Source organism: Trichosurus vulpecula, chromosome 8 (assembly GCF_011100635.1).
Source record: "Trichosurus vulpecula isolate mTriVul1 chromosome 8, mTriVul1.pri, whole genome shotgun sequence".
NCBI lineage: Eukaryota > Metazoa > Chordata > Mammalia > Diprotodontia > Phalangeridae > Trichosurus > Trichosurus vulpecula.
Window position 1 is genome coordinate 147,240 of NC_050580.1, and position 18,552 is coordinate 165,791.

Genomic DNA, 18,552 nt, shown 5'->3' on the forward strand with positions numbered 1-18,552 from the left:
TGGAGCTCCAACCAGGGCCAAGCAGATGGTTAAGCTGCCCAAACCAATACTCTGTCATGAACTTGTAAAACTCAGATCAGATCAGATCAGATCCATGATCAGATCTTGCAATAAATAAGATAGCTTTGGACACACTAAAGGCTTGCCAGTCTCCAGACTGACTCTTTCTTGAGATTCTTGAAGAACACAGCACTCAATATCCAACAGGATCCAAGAGTATACAAAATAGATCTATACAAGACTCAGACATTCCCTCTAGAAATTTACTAAGCCTAGCCCTAACACAAAGTCCCAATTCAGGAAGTAAGGTTGGAAGAATGAGTAAACCTAAAAGAATCTCACCACAAAGTACTATTAGGATGACAGCGATAAGCCAGAAAAAGAGAATGACTCCTAAACATCTACAAGCAAAGGCTCAAAAAAAAATAGTTTAGACACAAGTTCAACTAGAATTCCATTAATGGGGATTTGGTACTGGTTAAGAGATAGAAAGTCCAATTAGTAGAACAGATTAGGTACAAAACATATAGAAACAAAGAAACACAGGAGATTGGTGTTTGATAAATCCCCAAACTCTGGTGACTTGGGCAAAAATACAGTATTTGGCTAACCCTGATTGAAAACCTAAAAAGCATTCTGGCAGATATGAGGCATGGACCAGAATCTCATACCATGTACCAAGATAAAAGGATACATGACTTCAACACAAAGGGTAACATCATAAAAAATTAGTAGAGCAAAAATACATATATGTATATACATAATATGTATATACTGTATGTATAATATATATGTGTATATATACACACACATATCACGCTTGCCTTTCAGATCTATTCATATCTATTGATAGAAGAGTTCATGACCAAACAAGAGATAGAAAGGATCACAGAAAATAAAATGGACAATTTTATTATATGCAATTATAAGGTTTTTCCATAAACAAAACCAACGTAGCTAAAATTAGAAGGAAAACAATTAACTGGGGGGAAAAATCTTTGTAATGCTAGGTGACACAATAGATAGAACACTAGAACTGGAGTCAGGAAGACTCATCTTCCTAAGTTCAAATCTGGACTCAGACACTTACTAGTAGTGTGACCTTGGTCAAGTCATTTAACCTTCAGTGTGCCTCAGTTTCCTCATCTATCGAACGTTCTGAAGAAGGAAATGGCAAGCCACTCCAGTATCTTTGCCAAGAAAACCTCAAATGGGGTCACAAAGGGTCAGACAATATTGAAAACAACTGACAAGCAAGTTTCTCTGATAAGGGTCTCATTTCCAATATATACTGTGGAAGTGCCCCTGAGATGTCTGTTTTCTCTGAGTTACCTTACCAGGCAGATGCACTGGACACAGAGTAAACCTATTTGCTGAAAGGACCCAATCAAGGAGCCTGTAATGAGTCAAAGTCTTGCTCACTCCCAGATGCCTTTGCTGGTGTTCTATTGGCTGATCTTGCTGAGCACCCCCAAACACACCACATAACTGGCCCAATCCAGCCTTGCATTCAACTGCTCCAGCAAAACATTCTGCTTCTGTGTCTACCTGTTACTGGGAAAGATTGTCCATTCTTTTTCCCAATTCTTCCCTGAGCCTCTCCTTTGCAGTTTTCAAGCATAAATCATCTCTGCCTCTCCTGGGCTATGGGCTCCTTTGCACCTTGTATAGGGCTGGGAGGTCTCAACACTAGTGTCTGATTTTCCTCCTAATAAAACTTTTCTGCTTTCAACCCAGCTTAGACTCCTCTGCATTTTGGGAGTTGGGCTTCCCCAGGCTGACTATATGTACATATGTGTGTACACATATGTGTATGTATACATGTATATACATATAAAACATATATGTATACATATATATCATTTGGGCAATTGCTAAATAAATTATATTACATGAATTTAATGGAATGTGACTGCACTCTAAGAAATAATCAAGGGGGCAGTTTCAAAGAAACCTGGGAAGACTCGTATGAACTGATGCAGAGTAGAGTAGAACCCTCCCCCAAATTTGTACACAATAGTGAGAACATTGTCAACACGAACAACTTCGAACTTAAGAATTCTGACGGACACAATGACTAGCTGATTCCACAGGACTGCTCATGAAGCATGCTCCCCATCTCCTGACAGAGAGGTGATAGAACCAGGCTGTGGGGTGACATATTTCCATATAAGGCTGAAATAGGGATTTATTTTGTTTGACTATGAGTACTTATTACAGTGCTGTTGTTGTATGTGTGTGTTTTTCCAATAGGAGAATGAATGTGGGATAGAAAGAAAATAAATTTTTGCTAATTGAAAAAAAATTGATGGTAGGGGCCAGGTGCAGGGGGAGGAAACAGTTTGGGAGATCTTTGAGGGGTCTAGGAACTGGAGTCCATGCCAACAGCTGAGGTAAGTAAGGCAGTGGTACCATCTCCCTACCCATCCATGGATGTACTGCCACTTGTACATGCCACTTGGCATGTCTGCCAAAGAGAGATTCCTCTAGTGGCTACGCCACCTTTGGAAGTGAATTGTAAGAGGCGACCACTTGGTGGCAGCTGATTTAAGTATGATCCAGAAAGATGTGATGGAGGAAAGAGTGTGTCTCTGATACTGTGGGGGCTGGTTGTACTGTAGCTCTTACTAACCCTGCTTAGAAAATATCTTTTTGTAAAAACTAATTGAGATTAACTGGCTAGATGACCCAAGGAGGTGAATCACTGAGTCAGTCAATAATATGGGACAGATAATTACTGTAAATGATCATTTATGTTGGGGAAAACACACCAGAATGGGGGCTCAGGCTGCAACATTTGAGAAAAAAACACTTCAGGGATATCCCCTAGAACTGGAATGTTCAAAATGCAGCCCGCGGGGTGCGTGCAATTTATGTGGCCTGCCTACAAGCATAGAAATTTACATAAATGCTTTAGTACATGAAGCTGAGCTACACAGAGCTCTCACTAAAATGGCAAATCGAAATATATTGTCTATTGTTTCAATAAAAACCTAAGTTTGGACAGCCCTGCCCTGGAACCCTAAAGGGGAGTTGTACCTAGCCCTGAAGAGCAATCTGTGTGAGCTAGTCCAGCTGAGTAGTCCTAGACAGGTTAACTGATCCAGGACAGCAGAGGGCTGATCTTTGGTGGCCAACACGCCACGTCACAAAAGCAGGGGAGTAACTCATGAGTGCATGGGCTTTGCCATCCCCAGAAGTAAACTTGGTTGGAATGCCTCCCATCACTGACTGTGTGACTGTCTGTGTATGTCTCTGTAACTGTGAGGTGGGGAGTGGATGTGAACACGTAAAGTTCACGCTCCATCCTGGGCGCCTCCCTGTGAGTCTGTCCTCAGACGTGGCTCCCTGGGTTCCATCCAGGGAGTGTGTTGTCTCTTTCTCTGGGGGCCTGGAAATGGGGCAAGACTGAGGTAAGGAGGGCAAAGAGGGCAAGGCTGAGTCTGGCAGGTTCTTCCTGATTGAGCTTCCTCTGGATCCTGCAAACCATGAGACCAACCCTAAGGGTATGCCTCCTACTCTACCATGTCCCAATGGGTAGCAGCAGAACAAGCTCCTCCTTCAAGTGTCAGATGGGGGGGGGTCCAAGTCCTTGGTTCCATGGGTAATGGGTCCCTAGGGTTGAGATGGAAGCCCCAATGGCTCCCAATCCCTTTATCTGTGTCAGGCCTGGTGTCCTGGCGACAGAGAAGTTTGGCAGCTTTTCAGGTCACAGCATATGGACAGGAATTTCTCAGGAAGGACCAGGAGGTTTCTGCCCCTAGTGAAGGGTCTCTGCAACCCCAAGAATCATCAGACTCCCTCTGGGACCCTCACAACAAATCCTCAAGTCTCTCAGTGTTTAAGATCTAAGGCTTGGGGTTGTGTTGTCTCTGGTGACTGTGGAATGGGGTCTGGAGAACCAGCCCCAAGACTCAAAAGAAGTGCAGTTGGTTTGGGGATTGGTTGCCACTCTGGGTGATGCTGGAGCTGAGGAGGGTCTCAAGCCTCCAACCTGCCCTACAGACAGGTGGCAGATTGCCTTGTAGCTGCATACCAGGGCACACCACAGTCTCGTCTGCGTCCAGGACCAAGACTTACCTGAACAGATGACTTTGGCTCCAGTACCACAGGGTTGTGTTTCCCACCACCAGCTCTTGCAGTCCCAAAAAGATGCCTCATCCCCATTGCAAGTGACATCGTTGAGACCTCTGTGCATCGTCACCTCTTCGAAGCCATCCGTATGGGAGATGCTGACAGCAGACCCACATCCCAACTGCCTACAAACCACTGCAGCTGCTTCCATGTTCATTGCTGACTGGCACACAGTGCCCACCCGTCCCTGCATCTGGACCTCCACAGTCCCAGCACATTGACTGCCACCCCCAACAAGCCTCAGCTCCAGCTCGTTCTCGTCTGTAAATGAGAGAGATTTGAGTCACATAAAAGATCTCCAAGAGGCAGAACTTTCAGACCTTGCTCCCTCTTTTATCCGCTCTGCCCCGCCCCAACACACACATGAAAATTGGTGCTCCCGCCACTCAGGTGGGTTTCCTAATTGTGTCTGGCCTGTAGATAAGTGACCAGATATGGGGTGGAAGATTTTTCCTCCTCCTCTTACTTTGTTTTTGAGGCAGTCAGTGTTAAGTGACTTGCCCAGAGTCATACAGCTCATAAGTGTCTAAGGCTAGATTTGATCCCAGATCCTCCTGACTCCAAGGCTGGTACTCTATCCACTAAGCCACCTAGCTGGCCCTCTCTTCTCTCTCTTGACAGATGCTTCTTTCTCAGTTTAGGGACAGAGGATCATCACATGGAATAAGCTTGCCAGACCCCATGACAGAGTCACCCAGCATCTCTAAGGCTGAGCAAAATGTGGCCTTTGCTTGTGCAGTTGGATTGTGGCCATGGGGCTTTGACAGGGCTCCTCTATGAGGGTGTGTGTAGAAAATACCAGTAGGATTGGATAGAGTTACATTTCCCTTACTTCCCCAGTGGAATCATGGGGCCTGGGGAAAAGGTGGAGAGATTTGCATAAATTTGCCCTGAGGGTGCCACAGTCCAGAGACCATGCTCTTCTCTGCATGGTCTTTCTCTGTTGGAATGGAAGCTCTTGGAGGAGAGGCCTCCATTGGTCTTCCCAGTGTAATGCCAGTGCCCAGCATATAGTAAGCGCTTAATAAATGCCTTGTGACTGACTAACTAGTCTCCCTCCTAGAAGAGAAGTTGAAGGAGCTGGAGGGACATTTCCCCCCACTCTTCATTATGAGGGAAAGTGAAATATTCCAGAGGAAACAAACCAGACCAGAAGTGAGATATCAAAGCAGGGAAATGAGGGTCTGCAAGGGGGAGGGGAAACTTGGCCCAGTCAGGAAGCTGGAGCACCAAGAGCAGGAAAGGAAGGAAAAGAACAACCATGTCCGGGGATGGCCAGGGAGTGAAGAGGGACCTGGAGGTTCTTCCTGAGAAGGGGAAAGGTGGATGCTCTGAGGAAGCAGTAGCTCCCTTCCCTCCTGCAGCCCAGAAATGAAATGAAATGAAATGAGCCCAGAAGGTGCCAGAGGGCAGATCAAGCAGAGACAGTCACAGACCCAGAGAATGGCACCCTACACAGGGACACCACAGCCATGGTTTGTGGGTCTTATAAGAGCAAGAGAGAGCCCAGGGCATCTCTCAAGACCCATCCAAACAGGTGCCAGCAAGCTCCTGGTGATTCACGTGGATACAAATCACACCACTGCCAGAGAGACCTAGGAGGTATTGTCACAGATTGTGAAGTCTTGGGCAGGCAACCAAAGATTGCTGGGATCCAGGCTATAAAAAGAATGCTGAATTGGGGAGGAGGAAGTCACCAGCTGGCCAAGAAAATGGGGTCTGGGAACTGGGTTTGGACCCCTGAACCACATCTGAAGACATAGGCATGACAGACAGGGAGAGAATGGATTCTCCTGGAATCATCTATCTGACAAAAGGGCTTTAACATCAAGGCAAGGGGAAGGAAAAGATCACCTATGTATGCCTAGCTATGTTCCCTAGAAAGGAGCTACAAGAAAGGGAAAGAGATAGCAGTTGATGCCCCTAAGTTTTCAAGAAAAAGCTCAATAATAAAATCATTGGCTTCATTTGTCTGAACACAAATGTCTGATATTTAAAGAACCAACACGCAAAGAACCTGGGGGTTCTAGTTCAGGGACACAGATTTGGTCTGATAGGTATCACTGAGATGTGATAGAGGGAAGCTCCTGCCTGGAACATGGCTCCAGATAGGAGCAGCCTTGGCAAAGGAAACAGGATGGAGGCAAGGGGAGGAGAGAAGCATTCTCTTCAGAAGGAAACTCAGGAACCAGAATGAAGAGAGTTCTGAGGAGACAGGCAGGTGAAGACCAATGGAGGGAGAAACAAAAGTGATTTTTTTTTTGTCAAATCATGCTAGAGACCCTCTGGACAAGAACAAGGAAGTGATAAAAAGCTTAGGAGACAAGTCCCAAGCCTGGCGATGTAGGAGGGGGAAAGAGGAAGGGACAAGCATTTATTCAGCCCCTACTGCATAATCACCATGCTGTGCTTTACAAATGCTATCCCGTTCGATGGTGGATTTTAATTATTCAGTCATCTGCTAGAATTCTCTGCTGAAATCAGAATAGCTAATAATTCTTTGACTTGTTTGTGTGATTCTTTCAGCTGGGTTAGCAGTGCAGGCCTAAATCCCTGCTACCAAGGATGCTGAGGCTGCTGAGTGGCTTGAGCTCAGATTTTCTGGCTACAGTAGTGGGCCTAAGCCAATCTGTTGTCACTACCAAGACTGGCACCAACATAGGGAGCCCTGGGAGAAGAGGGGGGGTTCTCCACCAAGCTGCCTAAGGAGGGGAGAACCAACCCAGGTCAGAAACAGAGCAAATCAGAGCTTCCAGGCCAAAGCAGGATTGGGTCTGGGAGGATAATCACTGGCTTGGCCCTGGGCTGGTTAACACTGCTCTCCATGAATTGGGTTTGCTGGTATCTAGAGACAAAGAGGAGCCTGCTGCACTGAGAGCACCAGCAGTACTCAGGGACCTCATGAACCAGACAGAGACATCTGCCAAAGAAACCTATGAAAGATGGAAGAAGCAGCTGGGAGACTGGCAAATGTGGGCATGGGCAAATGGCTTCACCTCTTGTGTCCCCAGCAGCTCCATATAAGACTTTAGATTACGATGAGGTGCTAATTTCCCTCACTGGAGAGTTTCCACACTGAGGGTCTCATGGATTCAATTATTGAGGCAACTAGTTGGTACGGTGAGTCAGGAAGACCTGAGTTCAAACACCTACTTGCTAGTTGTGTGACCCTAGGCAAATCATTTAACCCTTGCCTCAGTTTCCTCATCTGTAAATAGTAACGTGACCTACCTCCCAGGATTGTTGTAAGATTCAAATGAGATAAATTGACACAGCACTTAGGACACTGCCTGACCTATAATGCGCACTTAATAAATACTCATTCCCTTCCCCTTATCATCTCTGTCCTAATGATTCTCAGATCTATTTATCCAGCCTCAACCTCTCTGCTGACCTCCAGTATCTCATCTCCAACTGCCTTTTGAATATCTCGAACCAGACATTTACTGAACATCTGAAACCCAACATGCCCAAAAGAGAACCCAGGATCTTTCCCCCAGACACTCCCCCCTTCTCCCAGTCACCCAGGACCATTGGATGTCATCCTCGATGTTTCATTTTTTCTCATTCCTATCACATCCAATCAATTGTTGCACTTCTTGCAACCTCTCTCCAATACTCCCCCTTCTCTCCCATGTCACTCTCCCCAGCCTGGTGCAGACCCTCATCATCTCACACATGGACTATTACAATAGCTGTGGGTTGGGGGGTGGGTGCAGTGCAGTTCTACCTGCCTCAAGTCTTCCCCCACTCCAATCTGTCCTCTATTCAGCTGCTAAATCCATCCTTCTAAAGTACAGGTCTGGTCCATTACCCTCATACTCATACTCAATAAACTCCAGGTGAATCCCTATCATCTCCAGGATCAAATAACAAATTCTCTGTCTTTCAAAGCCCTTCATAAACAAGCCTCCTCCTCCCTTTCCAGTCTTGTTACGATTTACTCTCTGGCACATCCTCTTGAATCCATGCCACTGGCCTCCTGGCTACTCCTTAAAACAAGACCCTCTATCTCTTGACTCCAGGCACTTCAACTAGCTGTCTTCCAGGCCTGGAATATCCTCCCTCCTTGTCTCTGCCTCTTGGATTACCTGGATTCCTTCAAGTCTCTCATAAAATCCAACCTTCTACAGGGAATCTTTTCCAACCCTTCTAATTCGAGTGGCTTCCCTCTGTTGATTTTCCCTAATTTATCCTCTATCTAGGTTGTTCGTGAATAATAATGACTTTTATATGCACTTATTATGTGCCAGGTACTGTGTTAAGTGCTTTACTTGATCCTTACAACTCTGGAGGCGGGTGGTATTATTAGCCCCATTTTACAGATGAGAAAACTGAGACAGAGGTTAAGTCATTTGCCCAGCCCTCGTTGTTTGCATGTTGTTTCCCCCACTAGACTGTCTTTTAGGGTTAGGGCAGGGTTAGGTATTCCCAGTGCTTAGCACATACTAAGTATCCTAGCACATAATAGGTATTTAATAAATAATTATTGACTGATTGATGAAATCACATCAGGAAAATAAATAACAGATGGAAGCAATGGTACATAACTGAGAGTGACCACAAACTGTCAGGAACACTATGCCTAGAATTAGCTGAGGCAAGAAATAAACGGGAAAAGACAAAAAAATGGTATGATACCATACTGAAGACTGGGGTGGGGAGGGGGTGGTCAGTGAGAAGCCATCTCCTCCTTGGGGTGGATGGGTTGAGAACAGTAGATGACAGGGAGCAGGCTCCATCACTGATGGAGTGGAAGAGCAGGCACTGTGAATTTGGAAGGAAGTCTCCTGGAGGGGACTCCAGGGAGCCATTGTTGGCGCACTGCCTAAAATTTTTATCAATGACTTAGATGAAGGCATACATGGTGAGTGTTTCACCTCTGCTGGCAACACCAAACTGGCATGGAGAGTTAGTACATCATTTTACATACCGTGGGAAAAAAAACATCAGAGACCTGAAGAGTGGCCCTCTTAGAGGCTGACTTCAATAGACTTTCATCCTCTCCCAGTGCCTTTGGTCTCACACCTTTTAATCTCTTCTGGGAGCTAACCCTCCCAGCCATCCCCAACCCTCTCATTTTCATCCTCTGCTCTTTCACCTGGCTCCTTTCCAATCACCTACCCCCCCCCCCCATCCTTACAAAGCCTTCAGATGATACCTAGGAGCAGATACCTCCACCCTTGTATCTTTCCATCCTTTCACACTCCATATCCTAGAAAATTTCATCTACACTCATTATCTCCTACTCATAACTCAACCTCTTGCAGTCTGGCTTCTGAACCAACCTCTGCCAACACCAGTCTCCAAGGTTATCAACAGTCACTTAATAAATGAAGCCAGGGCCCTTTCTTAGTATTCATTCTCTCTGACCTCTCTATAGCTTTTGAAGCTGTCAACCTCCCCCTCATCCTGGGTACTCTCCTTCCCTTGGCTTCTGCCAGATGCTTTTCTGGTTCTCCTCCTGACTAGATGGTCAGAACATCACTTCTCAGCGTCCTTGGCTGTATCTCATCTGTCTCCCTTCTTCCTACAATGGGTTGATGCCAAATGCTTTGACCTTGCCTCTTTTCTGTTTTCTTGCTGCAAATGCTCTCTCTCCCTTGATGATCTCATTTTCTTGCACAGATCTAATCATCCGTCTCTTCACTTGTGACTCCAGAATCTATCTATCCAAACTTAATCTTTCTTCTGAACACTGGCCAAGCACCTCAAACACCTGCTGGACATCTCCACCTGGATGTCCCTTGGTGTGCCAAACTCAACATGAGAATTATTTTTACTTTCCCCCATGTTCACCGTGGTACTAGCCTCTCTATTTCCATGGAGGGCACCTCAGTCCTCTCAGTTAGACAAGTTCATCCATAAAATCGATGCCATTCTGACTTCCTTCCTTCCTCAACCTCCTTATTATACCTTCTCTCCACCCACACATTCAGGAGTTTAGGTCAAGCCCTGACCACCTTTCACATAGAAGAGTCCTAACCCTCCCCACCACTGCCAACACAATTTCCTTAAGGCCAGACCATGTTTAGGGAAATAGAGGCATAGGGCTGTAGTTCTGTGGGGCCAGAGTATGATGTGGAGATGCAGGTAAAAGGTCATTGGTGAATGGGAATAGATAACTCAGAGGTCAAATGACCCTCTCTAGGTCTCCTATCTTCAACCCCAAAAAGAGCTCTAGGTAGGAACTTGGTTCTGAGAAGAGAAGCTAAAAAACGAATCACAGATGGAATGATGACAAGAACGCTAGCACATACATGCACTATAAGGTTTGCAAAGCGCTTGACTGATATTATCTCACCTGATCATCATCACAACAACTCTGGGAAGGAGGTGCTATCGTTATTCCCCATTCTACAGATGGGAAAACTGAGGCAGACACAATTTGAGTGACTTGCCTGGTGTCACACAGCTAATAGGCATCTGAGGCTGAATTGAACTCAAATCATCCAGCTAACTGCCTCTGGATAGAAGGTGAAAGAAGGTTCTTGACCGAATGATCTTCCCCCTTCCCCACCCAGGTGTCTTACCAGAACAGATGACTTTAGCATGGTTCTGGGACCCACAGGCATAGTTGGACCATCCATTGTATTCACAGTCCCAGAGGGCTGACTCATTCCCATGGCAGTGAATGTTGTTGAACCAAATCTGCTCCACCTCCTCACTGCCATCAAACCAGCTCACTGCATTCTGGGGAGAGGGGCATCCGAGCTGCCGGCACACCACCCCGGCAACATCCTTGTTCCAGTTGTTATCACAGACTCTCCCCCACTGTCCGTGCACTCTCAGTTCCACCAACCCAGAACAATTTTTTGTTCCACCCACTAGCCTCAGTTCCATATCTGCTCCTTCTGCAAGAGAGATGGAAAGAGAGGTGTCAGTGATGGGGAAAGCTGGGAAGGAGGAGGAAACTTCGCAGAAATTCCTGCAATGAAGCAGAGGTGAGGTTAGAGGAGGGAGAGAAGGGCAGCACAGGAGGTAGGGAATCCTGGCCCACAGCCTTGTGGGATCAGAGGAGTACATGTTTCCCCTACGGGTGTAGACTAGGTCTTAGTGCCAGAAAGTACTGTCCTGAACACTAATGTTCTGGCACAGGGTCAACCCCTATGGCCCCAGACATGTTCACTGTGAGACCGAGGCTCAGAAGGGCACAGGGCAGGTCACTTAGAGCAGCTCCCACTGTTCACTGGGCCCCTCCATTAGGTAATCCTGAGGGCCTGATCCAACCAATACTTTGGGATCCCTAGAAAACATCCCTGGATTGCTGCTCATTCCCATCGTAACCGCAGAATCTAATTCAGGGACAATTCAATTTGATCATTAGTAATCAGTTATGTGAAGCAGCCTCCTGGCCTAGGGAGTTGTCTTGAATACGGGCCAGGTCAGAAGCTGGTTGGCTTTCAGGCCCTGCCCCTGCTCCACGTAACCCCATAACCCTCTTCGGTGGAGATGTCCCCACGGGCCTCACCTGAGCAGACCAGCCCCACGTCTTCATGATGGTTACAGTTGTGTTGACCCCATCCTCGATGGCTGCAGTCCCAGAGAGACGATTCGTTCCCATGGCAGCCAACATCATCCATCCAGATGGTGCCAGTGCCAAGGCCGGGACCCACTGGCTTCTGAAGGTGGTAAGCTGTTCCACAGCCCAGTTGCCGGCACACGACCTCTGAGTCCTCCTTGCCCCAGAGGTCATCACATACGGTTCCCCACTCACCCTGGAATTTTACTTCTAAACGTCCTGTGCACATGTTTGGGCCGCCAACCAGCCTCACTTCCAGGGCGGCTCCATCTAGATGGGAACAAAGCTCTCACCAGAGAACATGTGTCAGGCAGATCCACACAGCTACACACACTCACACACTCACATACACACATATAGTCACACACATTTACACTCATTCATATGTATGTACATGCTCACACATTTACACACACACACATGCTTACACATTTACACACACGCACACACCATGAACCTGGGCTACCTGGTGGGGAGTCTTTAATTCTCTGGTAATTTTCCACAAGAAGTAAACAGAGAGCTTAGGATGAAGGTTAAGGGCTGGGAGTACACAGAAGGTATCTCTCTTCCCCTTTTCATTCCCCTTTCCCCCTAGCCACACTTCCTCTTCCTCCTGAGACCCTGACCTTTCTGCCCTGCCTTGGGATCCCATACCCTAATCCCATTTCCAATGCCATTGACACCCTCTAGAACCTGCTCTTTCAGATTGGATCCTTCCAGCCTCAGCTCATTGGGTCTTCCCACCTTTGACTTCAGGGGTACCATCCGAGACACACCCAAGCTCCCTATCAAACCCCTGCACACAGGCATGGGCCCAGGAGTTCTGCATCTCTAGATCAAGCTCTTGGGCACAGCCTTGCTCTGCCATCATGCCCAGAGAGGAGGAGGGGGAAGGAGGCATGCACTCACATAGCATCTAGCACATGCCAGACTCCAGGCTTTTTACAAGCATCCCAGAGGTGCACCCCTGCCCTACCCGGCCACTCACACCAGGGAGGTGGCAGGTAGGCTCCAAGGTGAGACAGTAGATGAGCTGCCCCAGGATGGAGGAGCTGGTCCTGGACACGGCCTCCTCATTAAAAGCCTAGAGTCACTCTAGCTTCTCTCTACCCACACTGTGGCTAATGAATTCCTGCATCCTCTCCTTCCAGCCTTAGGATTCAGAACTAACTAACTAAGGGGTAGGGTCCCCTGCCCCTTCCACCCTCCCTGTCCCCTGCCCCTTCCACCCTCTCTGTCTCCAGGCCATTTCAAACCTGCCTCAACTGACAAATTCTATTTCAGATCCCATCTCTTCCTACCCAGGCGCTCCATCTTCTAGTGTGCACAGATGCCCATCTGTCTGCTGGCCCCCCCTAACCAAGATGGCTGCACCATCTTGTATCCCCAGCTTCAGGAGAGGAAGTAAGTGGACTGCTGGTCACCCCAATCCCTCATCACCCACCTCTCCTCCCTCAAGTTCTCCTCATCCTTCTCCCTTCATCACCATCCAGTCACTTCCCCTCTTCCCCAATTCGTGCTCTTCTGCACCACCACCCCCCTACATATCCTGTACCCCCTCTCCAATTCCCATGACTTCTGTCTTCCATCTGCCTCACTCATGCACAAGGACAATCAGTCACACCTTGGAACTTCCTCTTCAGCTCTGCCCTTCCACTCCAGACCACTGTGCCCTCAATCTCCTATAGAGCTAAAGCTCGGCAGATTGTAAGCTAGGATTGCCCAGGTGGAAATCAGGCTAGATCATATCAGTGAAACCAAGCTTCTCCAGTACCTGAACCTCAGAAGCAGCACCATTCCAGGTGACCCAAAGGGCAATGAGAGAGTATCCTGCGACATTCCTAGTAATGACCAGGGATAGAGGGGCTCACAGCTGGAAGGAGATGTGGGTAACTGAGCCACAGAGAGTCCAAGAATCCCAAAGTACCCTCAGGGCCCCCAGAGTGCTGGGCAGACTGTCTGCCCATGCCTATGGTCACCAGAAGAGAAGATGGGGATGAGGTGAGATCTACTCCAGGGAAGGGAATGCCCACATCAGGGAGATCATGCAAGTCTTTGTCTTTGCCAACATTTTATCACAGTATGAGACCGCAAACAACTTGGGCACCTTTGGTGCCAGACTATGGTTTCATCTATGGAGCTTCCACTACAGAAACAGCCTCAGCTGAGGAAGACTGGCAGCTATAGAGGCCTCAGCTGTTAGTGAGCCGCTTAGGCCACAAGCCGTTGTCTGTGTCTGGAGGAGACGTGAGGCCCAAGGCCAAGGGCTTATTATTGGTGTCGGTGTCAACCTGCCTCTTCGGACACTTTGTTTTTCCTTTGATTCCCTAAGAACATTCCTTTGAGAATACCCAACTTTGACTTGGCTGAACTGTGATGAAAGGAGGTTAATCCAACCAGCGGGGCCAGGAGTGGAAGTGGTTTTAGCTGACTCCTACCTGCTAAGATTGGCCAGAGGACCTAGGGCTTTTAGAGAGGTGGGAGCCAGGGAGAAGGACTATCAGGGCCCAGCTCTTGGGACTGGCCCCTTCCCACAGTGGATGATCTTTCCTTGACTCTGGTTCTGACTCAGGAAAGTCAATCAAAATGGATGATGGGATGGTTGGCAGCTATCCAGAGAAGGAAAGGATCCCTAACTAGGCCAAATCTCAGGCAGCCCAAAGGCAGTCCCCCAGCTCAGGCATGCAGAGAGGGCAGGGGGTTCTCTGACATGCTCACATGTGGGCACCGCTTTTCCCAGGTCAGGTCCCGGAGCTGGGTCTCTGGGTAAATGTATTTATTCCCAGGAATTTGGCTTATCCTTCTCTTTCTGGGTATGTGGGAAGAAGCAGCTGAATCTTACCTGAGCAGTTCACTCGGGCCTCCTGCCTGGGCATGCAGGGCAGCTGATCCCATTGGCTGTGCCTGCAGTCCCCAAGAGCTGACTCATTCCCGTGGCAGGAAACATTGCCCAACCATGAGCGTCCGGATAGATCACTAATATTAGACCAGCCCAAGCTGCTGACCGTGGAGGGACACCCCAGCTGCTTACAGACCACAGAAACCTCATTTCTGCTCCAGCTGTTGCTGCACAGCATCCCCCACTGGTCCTGGAATTTCAATTGCACTAAGCCCTCACAGGGGCTGCTTCCATTGACCAGCCTCAACTCTGGGTTTGAATTCCCTGCAAAGGAGACACAGACCTCAGTGACATGAGAGGCCAAAGGGGTTGAGACCTGAATTCTGCTGTATGAAGCTTTGGCAGGTGTCTAAAGCACCTAAGATGGAGTCAGCTATGCGAAAGATGCTAGGGGGCCTGCTTTCACACTTGTGGACATTCTGGCTTGGCCTGACACCTGGGTGGGGGCTGCCTCACTGGAAGAGCCTTTAAAACCATCTGGCTGGACCCCACAGGGCTTTTTCCTTCATCTGTGTTAGAAGCAATCAGCCTTGGGGTCAGAGGAAAGCCTCAGAGTCACCACCCCCCACCCCGCCCAGATCATGGAGCCCTAAGAAACAGGGCTGGGTTTTGTTCTTCTTGGTCCATGCACAGGGAGGAGACTCTCAGATCTGGCCTGGGCACATGAGATGGGGATCTGGGAGTCCTAGGGTCAAGGCTGGCTGTGGCAGCTGATCCAGCAGCTGTATCCTGAGGAGCATGGCTGATGTGGTCACCTTGTGGACAGTGGGCTCTTGGCTAGCCAGCAGAAGCACTGCTAGCTTCAAGGGACTGATGCTATGTAGGAATAGAACTGTGCGCTCCCACATTGAAGTAGTGTGGGGAAGGAGTAGATGCCAGGAGGAGGGCATTGGGGAGGATTTCATCCCTGAAATATTGGTGTAAATAGATGAATGTTTGTTCTTGCTGTATCTGTGAAGCAAATATCCCTATTAAAAGCTAATCCAATACTGAATGGCTCAATGGAGTTGGAATGCTAGGCACTACATCCCCCCCAAAAGTAGAGACACAACTGGTATAAGCCTGAGCCAGGGCAGAGAAGAGGCCCCCCATCCCCTCTGGAGCATGTCCTAGAGAACCCTTGGGGTAAACGTAATAGACCTGGCCCTAAGGGAACACAACTGGTGTGGGCAGAGCTACGGCAGAGAAGAGAGACCTCCCTTGTCCCCTCCAGAGCATGTCCTAAAGAACCCTTGGGGTCAAACATAACAGACCTGGCCCTGAGGGAAGAGGGCCAGGGTCAAGCCACTTCACATGGATATTTTCTAGGATCCCTCAGGCTTGCTCCATTCCCTTCGCTCATTCAGAAACAGTTGTCTGAATTCTACCAACTGTCTCAGGCTCCAGGTCCAGGCTGGGACAGAAACTGTGAACAGCCCCAATATGATGCCCCAACTCAGATCTGCTTCTCTGACCCCCACTTTTCTCCATCAATCATCTCCCCACATGTGTAACCTTTTACTCTTTAAACTAGGGGTCCTAGGGTCAAACATTTAGAACTGGAAAGAACCTCAAAGGTCCTTAAGTCCAGCCTCCTCATTTTATAGATGAAGAAACTGAGGCACAGAACAATATCTTGCAGTGCAGGCTGGAAGCCACTGACACATTCCCATCCCCAAGTAGGGCCAGGACTGCCCACAGACACATTAGTAAACCTGCTTCCTTCACAAGCTCCCTTGGGATAGAGTCGGAGGCTCAGGCGCTTCATGATGATAGCATCACCTGCTACAGCATGTGCTTCCAGATCCTCAGAATCCAGCCTGGCCTCAATATACTGCAGCAGCAGCCTTTACATCACTTTGCCTGGTGGGTCTTCAAGGCAGCCACTGGCCTTGGCTATTTTGTGACCTTCCTTATTCTGCACCCTTTCTTCCCCTTCCTTCCCAAGGAAATTTTTTCTAGAATTTTGAAAACTGTCTCTATCCCTTTCTTCCTTCACCAGATGACCATAAATTTTTAGGGTTTGGAGGAGCATCAGGTCTTGGAGGTGTGACTTCTAGGGAGGGCTCATGGACAGAGAAGAGTCAAGGGCCAAGTGAACCCAAGACCTGGCTTGCTAGTTCCACCAACCAGCTGCCTTGTGATGGTGGGAAAGGCACTTTGTAAACTGCAGCTGATAGCATGTGCACAGTCTACCTCAAAGGGCAGGGGTAAAAAAGTGCCCTAGAAGCTTCCCACTGCTAGACCAGGGTCAGCGCCACTCTTCTGCACTGGGGTATGCTATAGGCTCCCTGTGGGTTCTTCGTAGCTCCGGGCTAGGAAAATGGGGAGCAGAGGGACCCAGAACCTACCAACACAGCTGCTGAGGAGGCAGGTACCGACCAACAGGAGGGAAAGGCCACAAGCCCAGAGAGGCAGTTGGTGCCTGCATCTTCCAAGTTCTGTAGGGATGAGAAAACCCCAAGGTAGAATTGAAGTGACCTCAGGGGCCTTGGCATGGGGAGAGAGTCAGACCCAGAGACATAGACCTAGACAGAGGAAATTTCTGACCCAAGCTCAGGGGAGCTCTGGGGGCACCATGATGATGTCAGGCCCTTGGCCAGGTTCTGGAGGAGGAAGGAGGGAGGGAAGGCCTTTTAGGAATGAGACTAAAGGTGTGGGGTTCCAAAAGGCCCATTACAACCATGTGCCCCTAAATTCATTTATTGCTTCTACTAGACCCAGGATGGTGGTCATTGCTTCCTTATTGGCCAATTTGGGGTATTTAAATGGGAGTGCTGCCCCCATTTGATTCACCACTTCTCCCCTCTCTCTTACCCATAGCCTCAGTCCAACACTTCCACCACTTCCTCACCAAATGGCCTCTCTTTCCCTTCCCTCCATCTTCTCCCTACGGATCATTGAACCATGAGCCCCTTCACTTCTAGGTCCACTCAACTATCCCCTCCCTCCCCCAGTCTATTTGTTCCTTTTCAACATCTATCCATGGCAAATATCAGTGCCAACGTTCATGGGAGTCCTTAGCTGTCCACACACATACCCAGAAGCTCCCAGCCACTGAGCCTCTCCACCCTCCCTCTCTCAGGCTTGGACCAGATGAATTTGATGTCATCTGTTGCACAAAGTGGATGCCCAGTAAAGAGAGCCTTCGTCCCTCCTGGGCCATCTGCTGCTGGTGACTCCTCCTTCTTTCCTCTTTTTTTCTTCCTCTATCCTTTTCCTCCTTCTTTCTTTCCTACTCTGTACTCCCTCTTGCCCCCCCCCCCCCCGGACCTTGTCCAGGAGTTCACCAGATGGTGAAATTTTCACTGGGAACACTGACACATCAAGGCTTGATTTTTTGTTTCATTGATTGCCTAGACTTAAGAAGTGAAAACTTTAATAATTTGGAATCAACTTAAAAGGTTCCCTGTGATTTTGGAAAGCCAGTTTTTAAACATTGAGTATACTTCCTCTCCCCTCTCCTGCCCCCACCACCACCCCTTCTTTATCCCACAAGGTCAGCCTTGCTCCTGTTCTTGCCAGAAACCTTATTGTGTCTCCAGCCCTCTTCTGAGCTCACTAATTCTTTCCTCATGCCTTCCATGTTTCAGATCCTCTTCTCAACCCCCTGTCCATGTTCCCTAGACTGTAAGAATTCTCTAAGGCTACCCCAAAAGGCATTGATTGAGAGAAATGCCTATACCTGCATGCTCGGAGTGTTCAGGCAGCCACATTGTAGCCCTGCCCATCTCTGTCCTGTGATGTCCACAGGCTCCAAAGAAGGCCCACAGCTGAGTTCTGAGAGTTCCCGCCGAGCAGCAACAACATCACCTCAAAAGAAGAAGTTACCCTAAGAGCTGGTGTTCCTTTTTATCCTGGCATCAAGAGGAAATTGAGGAACTTGGCCCAAAGATTTTTTTTAAGAACTAGGAAATTTTAAACTAATATACTGAATTCTGATGAATTTTCATATTTTCATTTCTTCATTTTATGTCAATGCTGCCATGCCTAAGAGGAGGGATCTATAATAGTTCTT

At 48.2% G+C, this 18,552-nt stretch overlaps 1 protein-coding gene across 1 annotated transcript in view; it reads right to left on the reverse strand.

Moving 5' to 3' along the window:
- CD163 (CD163 molecule) overlaps window positions 1-18,271 on the reverse strand; it is a 36,859-nt gene extending 18,588 nt beyond the window's left edge. The window contains exons 1-6 of the mRNA XM_036735932.1: window positions 18,220-18,271; window positions 16,886-16,975; window positions 14,499-14,819; window positions 11,606-11,926; window positions 10,668-10,988; window positions 4,081-4,395 (exon numbers count right to left, since the gene is read on the reverse strand). Of these exons, the coding sequence (XP_036591827.1) occupies window positions 4,081-4,395; window positions 10,668-10,988; window positions 11,606-11,926; window positions 14,499-14,819; window positions 16,886-16,975; window positions 18,220-18,265 (1,414 nt within the window). The 5' untranslated portion in view covers window positions 18,266-18,271. The remainder of the gene's footprint in view (window positions 1-4,080; window positions 4,396-10,667; window positions 10,989-11,605; window positions 11,927-14,498; window positions 14,820-16,885; window positions 16,976-18,219) is intronic.
- Between the last annotated feature and the right edge of the window lie 281 nt (window positions 18,272-18,552).